General features: G+C 40.4%; 1 protein-coding gene across 3 annotated transcripts in view; it reads left to right on the top strand.

Moving 5' to 3' along the window:
• The window catches only part of LOC127001790 (cytochrome P450 4C1-like), a 54,644-nt gene that overhangs the window by 4,056 nt on the left and 33,096 nt on the right, over positions 1 to 17,492 (top strand). Inside the window, exons 2-12 of one of the 3 annotated variants that reach the window (XM_050866958.1) lie at positions 2,491 to 2,650; positions 2,879 to 2,960; positions 3,154 to 3,257; positions 8,336 to 8,426; positions 8,608 to 8,793; positions 8,947 to 9,016; positions 12,360 to 12,565; positions 13,070 to 13,251; positions 14,103 to 14,271; positions 14,642 to 14,821; positions 14,956 to 15,372. The exons of the other annotated variants lie outside the window; for them this stretch is intronic. Of the exons in view, the coding sequence (XP_050722915.1) occupies positions 2,525 to 2,650; positions 2,879 to 2,960; positions 3,154 to 3,257; positions 8,336 to 8,426; positions 8,608 to 8,793; positions 8,947 to 9,016; positions 12,360 to 12,565; positions 13,070 to 13,251; positions 14,103 to 14,271; positions 14,642 to 14,821; positions 14,956 to 15,119 (1,560 nt within the window). The 5' untranslated portion in view covers positions 2,491 to 2,524 and the 3' untranslated portion in view covers positions 15,120 to 15,372. Of the gene's footprint in view, positions 1 to 2,490; positions 2,651 to 2,878; positions 2,961 to 3,153; positions 3,258 to 8,335; positions 8,427 to 8,607; positions 8,794 to 8,946; positions 9,017 to 12,359; positions 12,566 to 13,069; positions 13,252 to 14,102; positions 14,272 to 14,641; positions 14,822 to 14,955; positions 15,373 to 17,492 lie in introns of those variants that run through there. 3 annotated transcript variants of the gene reach the window in all.

Genomic DNA, 17,492 nt, shown 5'->3' with positions numbered 1-17,492 from the left:
AATGGAGGGAAAGATGAAGAAGTGAAGTTGGAGATGTTTTTGGCTAGATGCCAGAAGTCACGGGAAGAGTTAGAGAAAGCAAGGTTTTGGCATTTTCTATAAATGAAAGAATTTTTGGTTAGTCGGAGAATAGATTTGGCACGATTTCGGGCAGAAATGTAAAGTTCATAATTATATATATATATATATATATATATATATATATATATATATATATATATATATATATATATATATATATATATATATATATATATATATATATATATATATATATATATATATATATATATATATATATATATATATATATATATATATATATATATATATATATATATATATATATATATATATATATATATATATATATATATATATATATATATATATATATATATATATATATATATATATATATATATATATATATATATATATATATATATATATATATATATATATATATATATATATATATATATATATATATATATATATATATATATATATATATATATATATATATATATATATATATATATATATATATATATATATATATACTGTATTGCAGGGTCGGCCGCTCGAGTTATCTTTCGCCACCTGCTTCTATCCATTGTATCATCTTCTTGCACTCCTAGTATATTCATGTCACACTTTATCACATCTCTCCATCTTATTCTTTGTCTTCCGATACTCCTTCTTCCCCTAACCCCCGCCATCATTGCCTTCTTCACTGGTTCATCATCATCTCTCCTTTTCACGTGTCCAAAGTATCTCAGTCGTGCTTCTCTCGCCTTCTCCTTTATATTACATATTCCACACATTCTTCTTATATCTTCACTTTGTCTGCTCTCCAACAGTGAGATGCCAGCTATCCACCTCACCATCCTCATCTCCGTTCTCTCCAAAATGCCTTCTTCTTTCTTCCTTAAGGACCATGTTTCTGCACCATACAAAAGTACTGGTCTCAGCACACTTTTGTATATTTTCATTCTCAGTTTCAATGGTATTTTCTTATCTAAGGTCACCCCGCTCACTTCCCTCCATTTTTGCCATACATCTTTTACTCTTTGTCTCACTGCCTTTTCTGTCCCCCCTTTATCTGCAATTACTGATCCCAAATATTTAAATTAATTTGTCTGTTTCAATCTTCTGCCATCCTCTGATGTTACACTTATTTCTTCATGCCCTTCCCTACTGCTTACCATTAGCTCCGTCTTTTGTGTGTTTACTTTCATTCCCTTTCTCTCCAGGTTACCTTTCCATAACAAATATCTCTGCTGTAGGCCTTCCTCTGTATCCGCAATGATGGCTAGGTCGTCGGCGAATAACAACTCCCACAGGTCATCATTTTTCCTTATGTCCATTGTTATTGTGTCCAACACAGTAAGAAACAGAAAAGGACTCAAAGCTGATCCCTGATGGAGTCCTAATTCAACTAAGAAAAATTCTGTTTCTCCATACTTCGTCTGCACTGTTGTTTTAGCTCCCTCATACATCATCCTCACCAATCTTATCAGCTTTTCTGGCACTCCTATCTTTCTCAAGCTCCAATACAATACATCTCTAGGCACTCTATCATAAGCTTTCTCCAAGTCCACAAAACACCAATACACTTTTCTGTTTCCTTCTAGATATTTTTCCTGTATCTGCCTTACAATAAATGTTGCATCCACAGTGCTCGATCCAGTCATGAATCCGAATTGTTGATTGTGAATTTTGACCAACTCTCTCAGTCTACCTTCTATCACTCTTTCTAGTATTTTCAGGACATGCTCCAACAACTTAATACATATATATATATATATATATATATATATATATATATATATATATATATATATATATTATATATATATATATATATATATATATATATATATATATATATATATATATATATATATATATATATATATATATATATATATATATATATATATATATATATATATATATATATATATATATATATATATATATATATATATATATATATATATATATATATATATATATATATATATATATATATATATATATATATATATATATATATATATATATATATATATATATATATATATATATATATATATATATATATATATATATATATATATATAAATTACAGATAAATGCTCGCGCTTGGCATTTCAAAGGTGTTGGTGTCACATTAGTCGCTAAAAAGTTTTGCAAGATACTTCGCATTTAGTGGCGTCATTATCCTCGCCGTGCTCAGCGTTCGCCTCTCCCTCCAAGGCCTCCACCAGCATAAATCAGGAAGCCGTGTGGCAACTCAGGACCAAAACGCTATTTTTAGGCTCCAAGACGTGATGGCTTTTTCGTTGTGTTCCCCGAGCTGACTTCACTTTCTCCATTATGTTACTAAAGGGGCGAGGGGCCAAGGAGGGTCCTCTTAACAGCAGTATGTAAGGAGAAACAGATGCACCCTTCTCATTCAGTTGTGATTTGTTTCCACAGCATTGGAAGGCGTAATTAAGTGACTGCCAGGAAAATGTCTTGGCTTCGGAGCAGGACTGAGTGGATGACTGACCACGGGGTGGCGACCACCCTCGCGTGCTTCGCCTTCACCCTCCTGGCGGGATTCCTCATCACTAAACTCATCAAGAGGCGCCAGAAGGTAAACGAATGTGCATGCAGCTCAGTTCTGCCCCTCATTTGATGTAGCGGAGGAGGAGGAGGAGGACGAAAGCTTTTCATCACCACAGTCTGTTACAGACTTCACTAACAGGTTATTCTGAAATATATTTGTGTTTGTCTACACTGGGAGATGTTAATTAATGTTGCTGATATTCAGATAGACGATACTACTGTGTCTGACACAGTTGCGTGTGCATGGCACCCACAGGTGTGGCTGCTGGACCAGCTTCCAGGTCCCAAGGGCCTCCCTCTCCTGGGCTGTGCTCTGGAAGTCGCCTGTGACAATGTGGGTAAGTCCTTAGATACTGTAATAAACACAACCTTTCGTGGCCATTGTACCTGTTGAGATTACACCCATTATAACAACTGATGTGTGACAATGGATCTCCTGAAATCGTGTATGTGCTGCATTGACGGCGCATTGATGAGCCTCCCCGCTGCCCGAGCCACAGTTCATGCCCCTTCCCTGCCCCTGCCACACAGAACTCTTCCGCCTGGTGAACTCGTACTGTGACTTGGGCGAAGTGATTCGCGTGTGGTACGGCGCTGACGTCGTGGTGATGCTGAGCAGTCCCAGAGCTGCCGAGGTGGGTTAGACCGTCGCGGCTCAGTTGGCCGCATTAATTACTTCAGTTCAGTCGCTAACAACGCTGAGTGGCGCTGCTTATGTTGTGTCTTAGTATAAATCACATATGATGGCAAGTATTGTCGTAAATTGTTATTACTGTATTATTATTATTATTATTATTATTATTATTATTATTATTATTATTATTATTATTATTATTATTATTATGTTAGTGTTTATATTAAAATTTTATAATCATATTGCAGGTTGAGAATCCCTTAGCTGAAATTCCTGGGGCCGAAAGTTTTGCGGATTTCGGATTTATTCGGGTTTCAGATTTTATTGGATTACGGAATATTTTATTTATTTGCAGGCCCTTTTGACACTTTCAACAATATATTTACACCACAGAGCACATAACACGTGATAATAACAATGAGTAACGAGCGAAGGTGTTACTGTGGCGACTGCTGAAAACAAACTAACGCATAGCAGCACACCAGGGGCGAGATTCTCGAAACACATGCGCGACCGCCCGTAATATTCTGATGGTTTGTTGCTTCACATATCATTGAATGACTGACGTTTTTCATCTGTCACTATTTTCTCATATTTTATTTAGGCTTCTCGGAGTACAATCATTTAGCCACCAGAAGCAGTGACAGCAGTCTTGCGAGGTCTTCTTGATCTTGATATGTAATGCGCAGGGCACCGTGCAGGTGCATAACACGCGCATATGTGTTGAGGTATATGGTATTTTGGATGAGGTATGTGACACCAGAGTATGTTGAGGGAAGTTTTTCCTTTGTAACTGCACCGCACACAAAAGTGGTTAAACAAATATCTCTGCTCTTGATTGCTCACTGTAATAGATAGATTTACTTATTGAACACATGTTCTTCCTATTTTCATGATGGGAAACACTAATTATAATGCATTTTATGTAAATCAGGGAGACCTCGTAAGGCTTACGACTGCACCCGACCCACCCTTAACTTACGTGCACAGTTACGATCACGTAGCGCTTTGAGAATTGCGGTGAAGGCACTGCGTGGTCGTAGGTGTGACTTACGAGCTCGTAAGAGATTCGAGAATCTCGCCCCAGAGTTGCCAGGCCGTGGACTGTGCTCCCGCCCAATGCCATCCCAAAAGCTGCCCAAAACCAGCGACCTCGGTCTCAAAAACTTTCGGATTTTGGAATTTCGGATAAAGGATTCTCAACCTGTATTATTATTATCATTATTATTATTATTATTATTATTATTATTATTATTATTATTATTATTATTATTATTATTATTATTATTATCATTATTGATTGATTGATTGATAGTTTATTGTTGCAAGTAAACAACAAAAGAGAAGGGAGGAGCATGCCATCCCAACCCCCAGGCAGTACAGAGTGTGATTATACAACTAAGGATACATGTGGAAGTAGCACCAGGAAACTAAAAAGATACAATGGTAGGATCATCATCATCATCATCATCATCATCATCATTATTATTATTATTATTATTAGTATTATTAGTATTAGTATTAGTATTATTATTATCATCATTATCATCATCATCATCACCATTATCATTATTATTATTATTATTATTATTATTATTATTATTATTATTATTATTATTATTATTATTATTATTATTATTATTATTATTATTATTATTATTATTATTATTATTATTATTATTATTATTATTATCATTATTATTATTATCATCATTATTATTATTATCATTATTATTATTATTATTATTATTGTGTGTGTGTGTGTGTGTGTGTGTGTGTGTGTGTGTGTGTGTGTCAGAGGTGGGCGCGGTACTGAAAAATCAGTAGTGCGGTTGCGGGTAGTGCGGTACTTTTTCCGGAGTAGTGCGGTTGCGGTAGTGCGGTCCCATTTTTTTCTTTCCCAGTGCGGTACGCGGTGTGCGGTACTGCGGTTGCGGTAGTCAAAATAGAAAAAAATACTTCAGTGCCTATCCTGGCTATCAACTTATCAGACATGTCTGATGATAGTTCAGTAACTAATAAAAACTATGTAAAACCGAGTGAGAGTACCGTCATTTAATATGCACCAGCGAGAGGCAACACCAACATATATAAGGTGGGTTTGAAAAAAATTAACTTTGCTAAACCACTTTTTGCATGTTTTTCCATTATCTTACAATTGCTTAGGATTTTTAACCTCATAAATAAAATGAAAAATCGGCCGGCACCACGGACGGGTCTGGGGTTGAAACGGCCGGCACCGCGCGGGTTAAAGAAGACTCGCAGTGTAGTAGTTTAGTCTGTCTATTTAGTATTTAATTTTGAACAATAACTGAAAAGTCAGAATGATTGAATCACTGATTCTGATGACTGATACCGATTGACTGATAGAGTCCGATTCACTGTAAAAAAAAAAAAAAAAAAGATTCTGTGAGCATGCGGCGCTGCAAATGTCGTCTTCGATAGTTTTCAAAGTACCTCAAAAAGTACCGCGGGATTTTTTTGTGCGGTCCGCGGTAGAGCGGTATTTTCAGAAATTTTTCGGTACTGCGGTACTTTTTTGTGATGCGGTACTACCGCACTCAGTACCGCACTTGCCCACTTTTGGTGTGTGTGTGTGTGTGTGTGTGTGTGTGTGTGTGTGTGTGTGTGTCTCCGTCCTCGATTGAGTTAATATGGGGAAGGTGAGGAAGGTGTGACAGTAACCGCGCAATTTTTTTTACCCGCTAATCCCTTCGTTCGAGGGAGAGGCTGCGGCCTTGACCTACGTGCCGCAGTCCATCTACCCCCACACTCGTCACCAAATGAACTTTGACGTATAGTGCGCTGCATCTTCCACTTGCCCAGCCACCCAATTCCACAGATTTATGAGGGTGCTATGTCTCCAAATGACCTCGCACACCGTGCCTCTCACATCCTTCTCTCACTCTCTCCCCGTGTCTCTCTCTTTCTCTCTCATTCTAGTATAAAAACAAATATGGTTTTGATGATTGATTCTGTCTGTGAGTGAATGCAAAGAAATTTGTACAACACTTGGCAGCGTGTCAGCTCAACTTAACCCAACACACCGCAGTTGCCAGTTGCTCTGCGTGCTTTAATTATTGCATTTCTGCCATTTTTTGGTGTGTGTCTGCCATCTGCCATACAATGTCAGTTATATGGCATAATTATGATAATATATAGAGACTGTACCTATATATGGAATGCCAGGACCGTCAAGCAAATTCTGGTGTGAGTCATATGCAGGTGAATGGTGAGGTTCCGCTGGGGATGGCCAGGGAGTGGGGAAGGGGTGGTCGCTAAGAACAGTAAAACATTACACTTTGACCACCTAAGGGGTAAAGAGTCTTGGTGCGTTGTTTTTAAAGAGGTTTATTATCATTATTATTATTATTATTATTATTATTATTATTATTATTATTATTGTTATGTATTGTCGTGCACCATATTCCCCGAATCGAGTACATCCCCACTTTTCTCACTTTTCACACACACACACACACAGAGAGAGAGAGAGAGAGAGAGAGAGAGAGAGAGAGAGAGAGAGAGAGAGAGAGAGAGAGAGAGAGAGAGAGAGAGAGAGAGAGAGAGAGACACACACACACACACACACACACACACACAGAGAGAGAGAGAGAGAGAGAGAGAGAGAGAGAGAGAGAGAGAGAGAGAGAGAAGGGTGTATAGAGGCACGGTGTGCGAGGTCAGTTGGAGACGTGGCAACAGGGTCTAGCGGGCTGTCTACGTCAGAGCCGCCACTTAAGATTTGCCGGACTATAGTAGTAGTAATAGTAGTAGTAGCAGTAGTAGTAGTAGTAGTTGATATTATTATTATTAGTAGTAGTAGTATAGTAATAGCAGTAGTAGTAGTAGTAGATGTAGTAGAAGTAGTAGCTGTAGTAGTAGTTGTAGTAGTAGTAGTAGTTGTTGTCGTTGTTGTAGTAGTAGTAGAAGTAGTAGTCCAGGCTGGAGGCCGAAGAATGCTTATCCTCTGACCTTACTATCATTTCTGATTGGGGCAGGAGGAACCTGGTGTCCTTCAACGCCTGAAAACTCAATTTCTCCACCTATCTATCAATTCGACACAATCTTTCAAACACCTATCCCCTATTCTTCGATAACACTCAGCTTTCATCTTCTACTATAAACATCCTTGGCCTATCCTCAACTCAAAATCTCAACTGGAAACTTCACATCTCCTCTCTTACGAAATCAGCGTCCTCGAGGTTGGGCGTTCTGTATCGTCTTCGCCAGTTCTTCTCTCCCGCACATACGATTAAGCTATCCGTATACAAGGGCCTTGTCCACCCTCGTATGGAGTATGTACGTATGTAAGTATGTATGGAGTAGTGTTGGGGGGACTCCACACACACAGATGTCCTGGACAGAAGAGTCTAAAAGGCTCTTTGTCTCATCAGCTTCCCTCCTATTACTGACAGTCTTCTACCTCTTAAATTCCGCCGCCATATTGCCTCTCCTTCTATCTTCTATCGATATTTTCATGCTGACTGCTCTTCTGAACCTGCTAACTGCGGCCCCGCTGCACTCGAATTTCTACTACGTACTATACTGTCCAAACCCCTTATGCAAGAGTTAACCAACATCTTCATTCTTTCATCCTTTACACTGGTAAACTCTGTAGCAAACTTCCTTTGTCTATATTTCCTCCTGCCTTTAACTTGAATTCTTTCAAGAGGAGTGCATCAAAACACTTCTCCACCCGAAATTGACCTCTCTTTTGGCCACTCTTTTACATTTCTCTCTTATAAGAGCAGCAATTAGCGTTTTTTTATCTACACTTTTTTTTGTTGCCCTTGAGTTGCTTCCTTTACTATAAAAAAAAGTAGTAGTTATAATAGTGTCAGTAATGATGTGGATTGTGGTGGATGTCATCGTAATTATAATTATTGTTTGTTGTTGTTGTTGTTATGATTTTCAATATAGAACAAAATACAACATACAACAACACATAAGTAAACACAGTGCATTGGTAGCGTAATGAATATTAGAAGCGTAATTCATGCTGTGGGGGACACTTGTGGAGGTGAAAGTGTTCGTGACCCGCCTCCCAACGTGCCCTGCTCCGTACTCCTCCCCCAGGTCATGCTGACCAGCCAGAAGAACATCGACAAGAGCGACGACTACCACTTCCTCTATCCCTGGCTCGGCACGGGGCTGCTCACCTCCACTGGTTAGTCTTTCCACGCTAGTATTTACCTGCAAACAGTGTGGCCCTAAAAAGTATATTCACCTTTTCGTTTCTTTGATGAATTGGTAGCATTTTGAGCATTATTGTTTCTGATGGATTCTTCCTTCAGAGTGAGCACACTGGATGTCTAGAATTATTACCCTTCCTTCCTCCCCTCCGCCAGGCAGCAAGTGGCACTCCCGCCGCAAGCTCCTCACTCCTGCCTTCCACTTTACTATCCTGAATGACTTCGTGGAGGTGTTCAGCAGGCAGAGCAGCAAGTTAGTGAGCAAGCTGAGGGGCAAGGCCAACGGGGAGCCCTTCGACATCTTTCCCTTCATCACTCTCTGCACTCTAGACATTATTTGTGGTGAGTTGCGTTTCTTTTTCTGTTTTTCATTTTTTTTTTCTTTTCCGTCAGTCATTTTGTAAGACTTGCTGTTTGCGCTCAATCGTCAGTTCGTTACTTTACTCAGTCAATGAGCAAATCAGCTTCCTGCTTCACTGTTCTTGTTCTTCCTAGAGGCTGCGATGGGACGAACAGTCAATTCTCAAGACGAAGAGGACTCGGAGTATGTCCGCGCCGTGAAGCGGTGAGTATATGTTATGCTCAGCTGTGTCTTGTCAGTTTGGTGATGATGCATGCTTACTGTTCAAACCCATGAATGTGTAAAGCAATGCATGTGTCAGCTGGTGTTGGCCCATGGGAAGGGTCCATTTTGTGAATTAACACCTCAGAACTCTTGGAGGCTGTGTCTTGAGATACATACCTGTACAGCGTTGATGACACCTGTGCCATTACCGTCACTTACTCTCAGGTAGGGTTGCACCAATAAGCAATTTGGCCGATTACCGATTGATCGGTAACCAATAATCGGCCGATACCGATTAATCGGCCGATTATTTAGAAATTGTAAATGTGATTAATCTGTCTTAATTACTGGACACTGGTACCACAAAGTTAAAGACATACTGTAACCCTCATGTTTACAACTTTGTTTACTGCCCAACTGTCATCTCCTGTTTGGAGAGCAAATACTTCAAGTAATTTGTTACTTATAATTTAGCCTTGCTTTGTGGAAACATCCTGGTTTTAATATGTTAGAATTTGCCAGTTTTCCATTTCTTGTGGTGATCCTATGTAGATACTACTAGAAATGGTAGTGTACAGAAAGTTAATCAATCTCTCAAGTCTTCTTCTGATTTACTGTCTGTTACACTGTGCTTGCTTACTTCTAAACTAAAAACACGCATGTTTTTATTTTTTTATTAGTACAAAATATACAGTATGATTACTGCATATTAGTATGAAATAATAACTTTATGTAACTACAGTGATGAAAAACTAGAATAATGTCCCTCTATTAGGTAAAACTGAAAATGGTATAAGCGTACCGTACGAAGTCTGTATCTGAACGTGTCCAGTACCAGTACGGTGAGACTCGGTGAGAGTCCGTGAGACCTACGCCACAGGCTATCATTTGCCTGTCAGTCAGTAGGATGGGCAGGTACCGTTAATTTGAGTACCAGGAGTACCGGTACCGAAAACTCAGATACCGTTAGTACTGGTACCGGTACCTGTACCCAAAAGAGTTTTTTTTATCTTAATGCCGTCTGATGAAATTCCTAAATAAATTTTCTGTAAAGAAAACTCTCTCTCTCTCTCTCTCTCTCTCTCTCTCTCTCTCTCTCTCTCTCTCTCTCTCTCTCTCTCTCTCTCTCTCTCTCTCTCTCTCTCTCTCTCTCCTGAACGAAGTGAATATTTTTTTCGATAAAAAGAATAGCATATGTATACGTAGTTATTATGGATGTACTCATAGTCTAGTAACAATAACAATATATATTAGTATCCTAAAAAAAAAAATGATTCGAACATAAATCCAATAATAAAATAATGGAGACGGGATCGAGCTATTATGGTAACGAAAAGCAGGACAAAATGGTGGGAACTTGGGAAGACGGTCAGCGAGGCAGTGACTCAGCAGCCAGCACAACATTCAAGGCTTGTGGTCTCCCCAGGGTCCATACCGGTACTGTATGGCGACTGGCTAGCCCCGCGCGCCGCCAAGCGTCACCAAGATCCAAACGGTACCGGTACCAAACAGTTTTTTTTTTTTTTTTTTTACATTGCAGCCTATTGCGCCGGTAGGCTTCTTCCAGGTGGATCCTGGTGGTCGGTCCAAGGCTTCTTCTTCCGGTCCCTGATGGTGCCCCCAGCCCCTGGCAGGCAGGCAAGTGTTTATAGTGGCGCCATCTTGCATTGGCTCATGCTGCCCTCCCAGAGCTCATCTTTGATCCTAGAATCTAGAGTCCGGGTTGATAGGTGGTCTTCTGGACAGCATGTGGGTAGTTTTAAGCCACTCGGCGGCGGCTGAAAAATCCCAGCTTGGTGGCACCGGGCGGGGATTGAACTCGCGTCCTCCTGAACACGAGGCCGTTACTTTGACGACTCAGCCACCGCCTGAGTCTTCCCGGCACTGGGTACCGGTACCGGGTGCCGGCTGAATCGATTATTCTCGGCACTTGGTACCGGTACCGGGTGCCGGCTGAATCGATTCTTATCGGCACCTGGTACCGGTACCAAGTGCCGAGAAGAATCGATTCAGCCGGCACCCGGTACCGGTACCCAATGCCGGGAAGACTCATGATCACTCGGCACTGTTTGGTACCGGTACCGTTTGGATCTTGGTGACGCTCGGCGGCGCGCGGGGCTGGCCAGTCGCCATGCGGTACCGGTATGGGCCCTGTGGATCGAGACGATAAGCCTTGAATGTTGTGCTGACTGCTGAGTCACTGCCTCGCTGACCGTCTGTCCAAGTTCCCACCATTTTGTCCTGCTTTTCGTTTCCATCATAGCTCCTGTCTTCATTATTTTATTATTGGATTTATTTATTGGATTTACTGGATAATTCTTCATGTGCGATTCTTTCTTTAGGTTGCTAATACATATTGTTATTGTTATTAGACTATGATCGAGTACATGCATAATATCTATACATGCTATTTTTTTATCGAAAAAATGAATATTCACTTCATTCAGAGAGAGAGACACACACACACACACAGTGGACTTTTTCCTCTCATTTATTTCTGCCCTTAATTAGAATGTGTCTTCGGTTGTGCACACACTCTCTCTCTCTGAATGAAATGAATATTTGTTTTTTCGATAAAAAATAGCATGTATAGTTATTATGGATGTATTCGATCATAGTCTAATAACAATAACAATATTTATTGGCAACCTAAAAAAGAAAAAAAAAATGAATCGGACATGATGAATTATCAATAAATCCAATAAATAAATCCGAGCAATCTGGTACCGGTATCGAGCAATCTGGTACCGGTACCGTACCGTTTAGCTGGTACCGTTAATACCGGTAGTGGTACCGGTACCTGCCCACCCCTATCAGTCAGTCAGTGACTCAGTGTGTCTCAGTGAGCATTTAATGTACTGAGAAAAATCACTTGTCTAGTTCCATACTTTTCATGATATATTACTATAACTTGTTTCCTTATGAGCGGCAAGCATGGTGAATGATATTACTCGATTACTGTACTAAGCAAGTTGAAATATGTAATTAATTTTTCTTGGTTGTAATATAAAGTAATATGTTGATTTTTTTCCTGAGTTTCAAAGTTGAACCAAATACCGGTATCATAATTTTATATATCAATTTTAATTACTTAACATACATTCGCATAGGGACTTGTTTGAAATAAATGCTGTGGAAAGGTATCAGACTTTTGGTAACATCACCATCCTAACATTAACATTATTAATATTGTGTTATGTACATTGTATTATAAGAGAGAAAAAAAAAATACTAATCGGCCCCGATTAATCGGTCAAAAACCGATTACCGATTAATCGGCAAAGTGCCCGATTAGGCCGATTACCGATTACTTACCAATTAATCGGTGCAACCCTACTCTCAGGATAAACTACTTACTTCAACGGAGGATGACAGTAGTTTGGCAGCACCCAGACTTCATGTTTCGGCTCCTGGGTCTGAAGAAGGAGCATGACGCGTGCCTGGGAGTGCTGCACAAGTTTTCCCGGGAGACCATCAGGGAGCGAAAGAGGCTGTACTCTGAGGCTAAAAAGCGCCCCCAGGAATGCTCGGAGGAGGAGCGGCTGCTGGGTGAGTGTGGCAAACCAGAGGGTGTAGCTGTGTCTGCCTCGTCTCTATTATCATTGGTGTCCTTGCAATTATAATATTTGTTATTATTATTATTATTATTATTATTATTATTATTATTATTATTATTATTATTATTATTATTGTTATTGTTGTTATTGTTATTGTTATTATTATTATTATTATTATTATTATTATTATTATTATTATTATTATTATTATTATTATTATTATATTTAATGATGATGATAATAATAATAATAATAATAGAAATAATAATAAATAATAATAATAATAATGATAATAATAATAATAATATTGTTGACAGATTAATAACACATCTAAATCTATGACAATAATAGTTTTAAGTACCAGAGTGAGAGGGCACCCCTCTGTACCTCGTGGCTGTACTTCCCGTTGTCATGCGAAATGTTGAAACGTTGTTGCTAGTAGTAAGTTAAGGACATCGCTTTTTGCCTCATTCAAACAATTCACAACCTTGGACAGGCGGAGGCAAGAAGCGGCTGGCGTTCCTTGATCTTCTGCTTGAGGCCTCTGAGGATGGGAAGGTGCTCTCTGATGAGGACATCAGGGAGGAGGTGGACACTTTCATGTTTGAGGGCCATGACACCACATCCTCTGGGATCAACTGGGCCCTTTACCTCATGGGGCGCAACCCAGAACTTCAGGTGAGTGAGGCCCAGCGTCAAGGATGACTATTGGCTAGTGGTCACCTCCTTCCTCTCTCTACCCGAAACCGGACCTGGAATTCTCAGGTCCTTCTGATCCACCCCACCAGCTGATTTTTTCGGAAGTGTTTACAACGCAGACGGGGATTTAACGTGGTCGTGGATTAAAACCGCTGTAATTATTGTGTGTACTATAATAGCTGTGTTGTGTTGTGCAATCTTCATTCGTCATCGTGAGACATCACGGATTTGAACGTTGTGAGTATGTGGTACAGTTCTGGTCACCTAGCTACAGGGAGGACATCGAATTATTAGAGCGAGTTCAGCGACGTGCTACGAAAATAATTTCACCCTTGAGGGCACAGCCGTATAAAGAACGTTTAAAGCGACTAACCTCTTTACGCTCGAAAAAGGGAGATATGATACAAGTGTTCAAGTACCTTAAGAAGTTCAGTAACGTCAACCACTTCAAGTTTTTTGAGCTACAACTTAAGAAATAGAAACAACGGTCTACAAATTCAAACTAGGCGATGTAGCAAAGACATTGACAGAAGTTCCTTTTCAAACTGAGTCATCCGCCATTGGAACAATCTACCCTCAAAAGTAGTATATGCAAATAGCATCAGTTCCTGTAAAAATCGAATCGACAGTCATTTCATTGGGACAAGAGTAAATTGAATACTGAGGTTTTTTCATCTGCTCTGCGGCACCAAGCGGCTGTCGAGCAGATTAAATCATCAGAGCGGGCAACCTCGTAATGAGCCAATAGGCTTTCTGTTGCCTGCAATTCCATGTTTCCTCCTCCTCCTCCTCCCACACCTAACCCTTGTCTCCTGTGTCCCCTGTGGCAGGCACGGGTGCAGGAGGAACTGGACAGTATCTTTGGGGACAGTGACCGCCCTGCCACCATGGAGGACCTGAAGCAAATGAAGTACTTGGAGAACTGCATCAAGGAGTCCCTCAGACTCCTTCCCTCTGTTCCCTACATCGGCAGAGAACTGAATGAAGACCTCATAATAGGTGAGACTGATGATTGTTCCCGGAATATACATATGTATAGTGCATGTCGTATTTCTCAGATAATATAGGAAACGTTTTAATTAAAGAAATAATGGAGTGTATGATGCGTGCTGCAAAACCAATTAAGAAGTACCATGTAGTAGTTCCATATAATAAGCATAAAGTGTCAACAGAATTGAACATAGTGCAAAGTGTTTTCCTTCACACATTGACTGACTTTCTCCTTTCTCCTGCAAAATCAGCCCTAGGGAGGATGCAATGGCATCCGTGTTGCCATAAGAAGGATTGACAGATGAGACAGACTAACGCAATCAGCTCCTTCTCAAGTATATTAGAAAGTATTTTTGGAACCCTTTTTCTTATCTGTCAGATAATAAGCGTGTCCCTGCGGGCGTGACCGTCATGCTTGTGATATTCAAGCTGCACCGGAACGCTGAACAGTTCCCTGACCCTGACAGGTTTGACCCTGACCGCTTCCTGCCCGAGAACGTAGCCAAACGCCATCCCTTTGCCTACGTGCCTTTCAGCGCCGGACCGAGAAACTGCATAGGTGGGTTCCTCGTGCCGTGATGATTTCTGCAGTGCTTACTGATAAGTGAGCTCTGTTGCAAATATCAGTAGCTTGTTCTATGAATGTTTTACCATATTTTTGCGTAACACAATTGTCTGTTGGGTGTTGTGCAGGCCAGAAGTTCGCCATGATGGAAGAGAAGGTGGTTCTCAGCAGCGTATTGCGGAACTTCAAGGTGGTGAGCGATATCCCCGAGAGTGAACTTCAGCTTCTGGGCGAGCTGATACTGCGGCCCCGCGGCGGCATTCCCCTCAGGCTGCTGCCCCGCTCCACATGAGCTCCGTGGCGCCCACAGAAGTTCACTGTAGGGATGGGCAAGTACCGTTAATTTGAGTACCGGTAGTACCGGTACCGAAAACTCAAGTACCGTTAGTACCGGTACCGGTACCGGTACCCGAAGGAGTTTATTTTTTTCTTAATGACTTCTGATGAAATTCCCAAATAAATTTCCTGTAAAGAAAACTCTCTCTCTCTCCTTCAACTTAATGTCAACTAGAGTAGAAATGCAACGTTTTGGAGCCTTCTGATTAATGTAAAATCACTTTGGTTTAAGGACAGACCGCCTAGTCTGGACCATGGGGGTCTGTGTGGTCTGATTTTTTATGTAAATCTCTCTCTCTCTCTCTGAATGAAGTGAATATTTCTTGTTTCGATAAAAAAATAGCATGTATAGTGATTATGGATGTAGTCGATCATAGTCTAATAACAATAAAAATATTTATTAGCAACCTAAAAAAGAAAAAGAATCTGTGATGGAAACGGAAAGCATGACAAAATGGTGGGAACTTGGGAGACGGTCAGTACCGGGGCGGTACCAGGTACACGATACCTGGTACCGGTACCTGGTATCGGTACTGGTACCGCGAAGCCTCATGATCACTTGGGTTCCGGGAAGGTTAATGATCACTCGGCACTGCGCATTGCCGCTAGTACCGGTACCGTTTGGATCTTAGTGACGCTCGGCGCTCGCCCGCCTCCATGCGGTATGGGCCCTGTGTGTAGACGCTGAGTCACTGCCCCGCTGACCGTCTACCCAAGTTCCCACCATTTTGTCCTGCTTTCCGTTTCCATCACAGCTCCCGTTTCCATTATTTCATTATTTTATTTATTTATTGGAGTTACTGGATAATTCTTCATATCCGATTCTATTTATTTTTTAGGTTGCTAATAAATATTGTTATTGTTATTAGACTATGATCGAGTAGTCGAGTACCCATATCACCGAGATATCCACTCACTGAGTGATCTCTCTCTCTCTCTCTCTCTCTCTCTCTCTCTCTCTCTCTCTCTCTCTCTCTCTCTGAATGAAGTGAATATTTATTTTTTCGATAAAAAAAAATAGCATGTATAGTTATTATGGATGTACTCGATCATGGTCTAATAACAATAACAATATTTATTAGCAACCCCCCCCAAAAATCGGACATGAAGAATTATCAATAAATCCAATAAATAAATCCGAGCAACTGGTACCGGTACCGAGCAATCTGGTACCGGTAGCGTACCGTTTAGCTGGTACCGTTAGTACCGGTACTGGTACCGGTACCTGCCCACCCCTAGTTCACTGTAACATTCTTGTTGGAGCGCTAACCTGGACTGTAATTGATAGTATAAGTATTGTCATTGAGCATCATGTTATTACGTTAGGCATGCTGTTTCTTCTTTTGTCTCAGTGTCACGATTTCCTTCTGCTATTAATGCTCGGAGAAGAGTGGCGTTGGTAGGTGAAGGTAAAGGGAGAGGGGAGGCGCTTAGGTGTGTGTGGCCTCAGTGCTCATCTCACCCCGAAGAGTGAGGTTGGTGTGGTACAATATATAAACATCAATAAATAAGTATAATTGTATGAATAATAAGGAAGCTATTGATAGCCTAGTCCTGAAATCTCTCTCTCTCTCTCTCTCTCTCTCTCTCTCTCTCTCTCTCTCTCTCTCTCTCTCTCTGAATGAAGTGAACATTTATTTTTTTCGATAAAAAAAATAGCATGTATAGTTATTATGGATGTACATTCTCCACACAAAGTTCTCGAACGCTTTTAGCACCATGCATTCTGAGATACACGGACGAAAATTTTTGAGACACCTCTCCCTGTGTAGAACGGGTGGTAGCCCTGGGTACACATGCTCTTTGTGAAGGAGTGAGCTGCCAATGGCTCAGTCCTGATAAGCCTTGTCGCTTGATCTTGATGAAATTAATATGTCTTATGTAACTGTAGTATAAGCATTGGTTGAGGCGATAATTCCTCGTCACAAGGGTGTTTTTTCGTCTGTAGATTTACGTCATTCTGATGGTAATTTAGTACCACCGAGTGAATAAAATAATTTGTAACCCATTCCGCTTCAGAATTATCAGTCAGTTTAAATGCCGTGGGTGACGTCACAGTCCTATTCAAGTGAGGGAATGATAATTTCAGGTGGCAGTTTAAGAGTATAATTGGCAGTAAATGTATATGAAATAAAATGTCTATCAAAATTGATAGTAAACCACATACTGCGAGAGCTTGGTTAAGTGTATGATAAATGAGAGGGAGGTATTTATTTAATAATTTGTGTATGCACCCCCTGCGAACATTATACTGTTAAGTCTGCTTCGAGGCTTCGAGGCGTGTCACTTGCGGTGCCTGTTTGATTCTATTCGGCACTCGGTACCGGTA

Source organism: Eriocheir sinensis, chromosome 21 (genome assembly GCF_024679095.1).
Source record: "Eriocheir sinensis breed Jianghai 21 chromosome 21, ASM2467909v1, whole genome shotgun sequence".
Lineage (NCBI taxonomy): Eukaryota > Metazoa > Arthropoda > Malacostraca > Decapoda > Varunidae > Eriocheir > Eriocheir sinensis.
The sequence above is the reverse complement of the archived record's forward strand: the minus strand, read 5'-3'. Positions and strand labels throughout refer to the sequence as shown.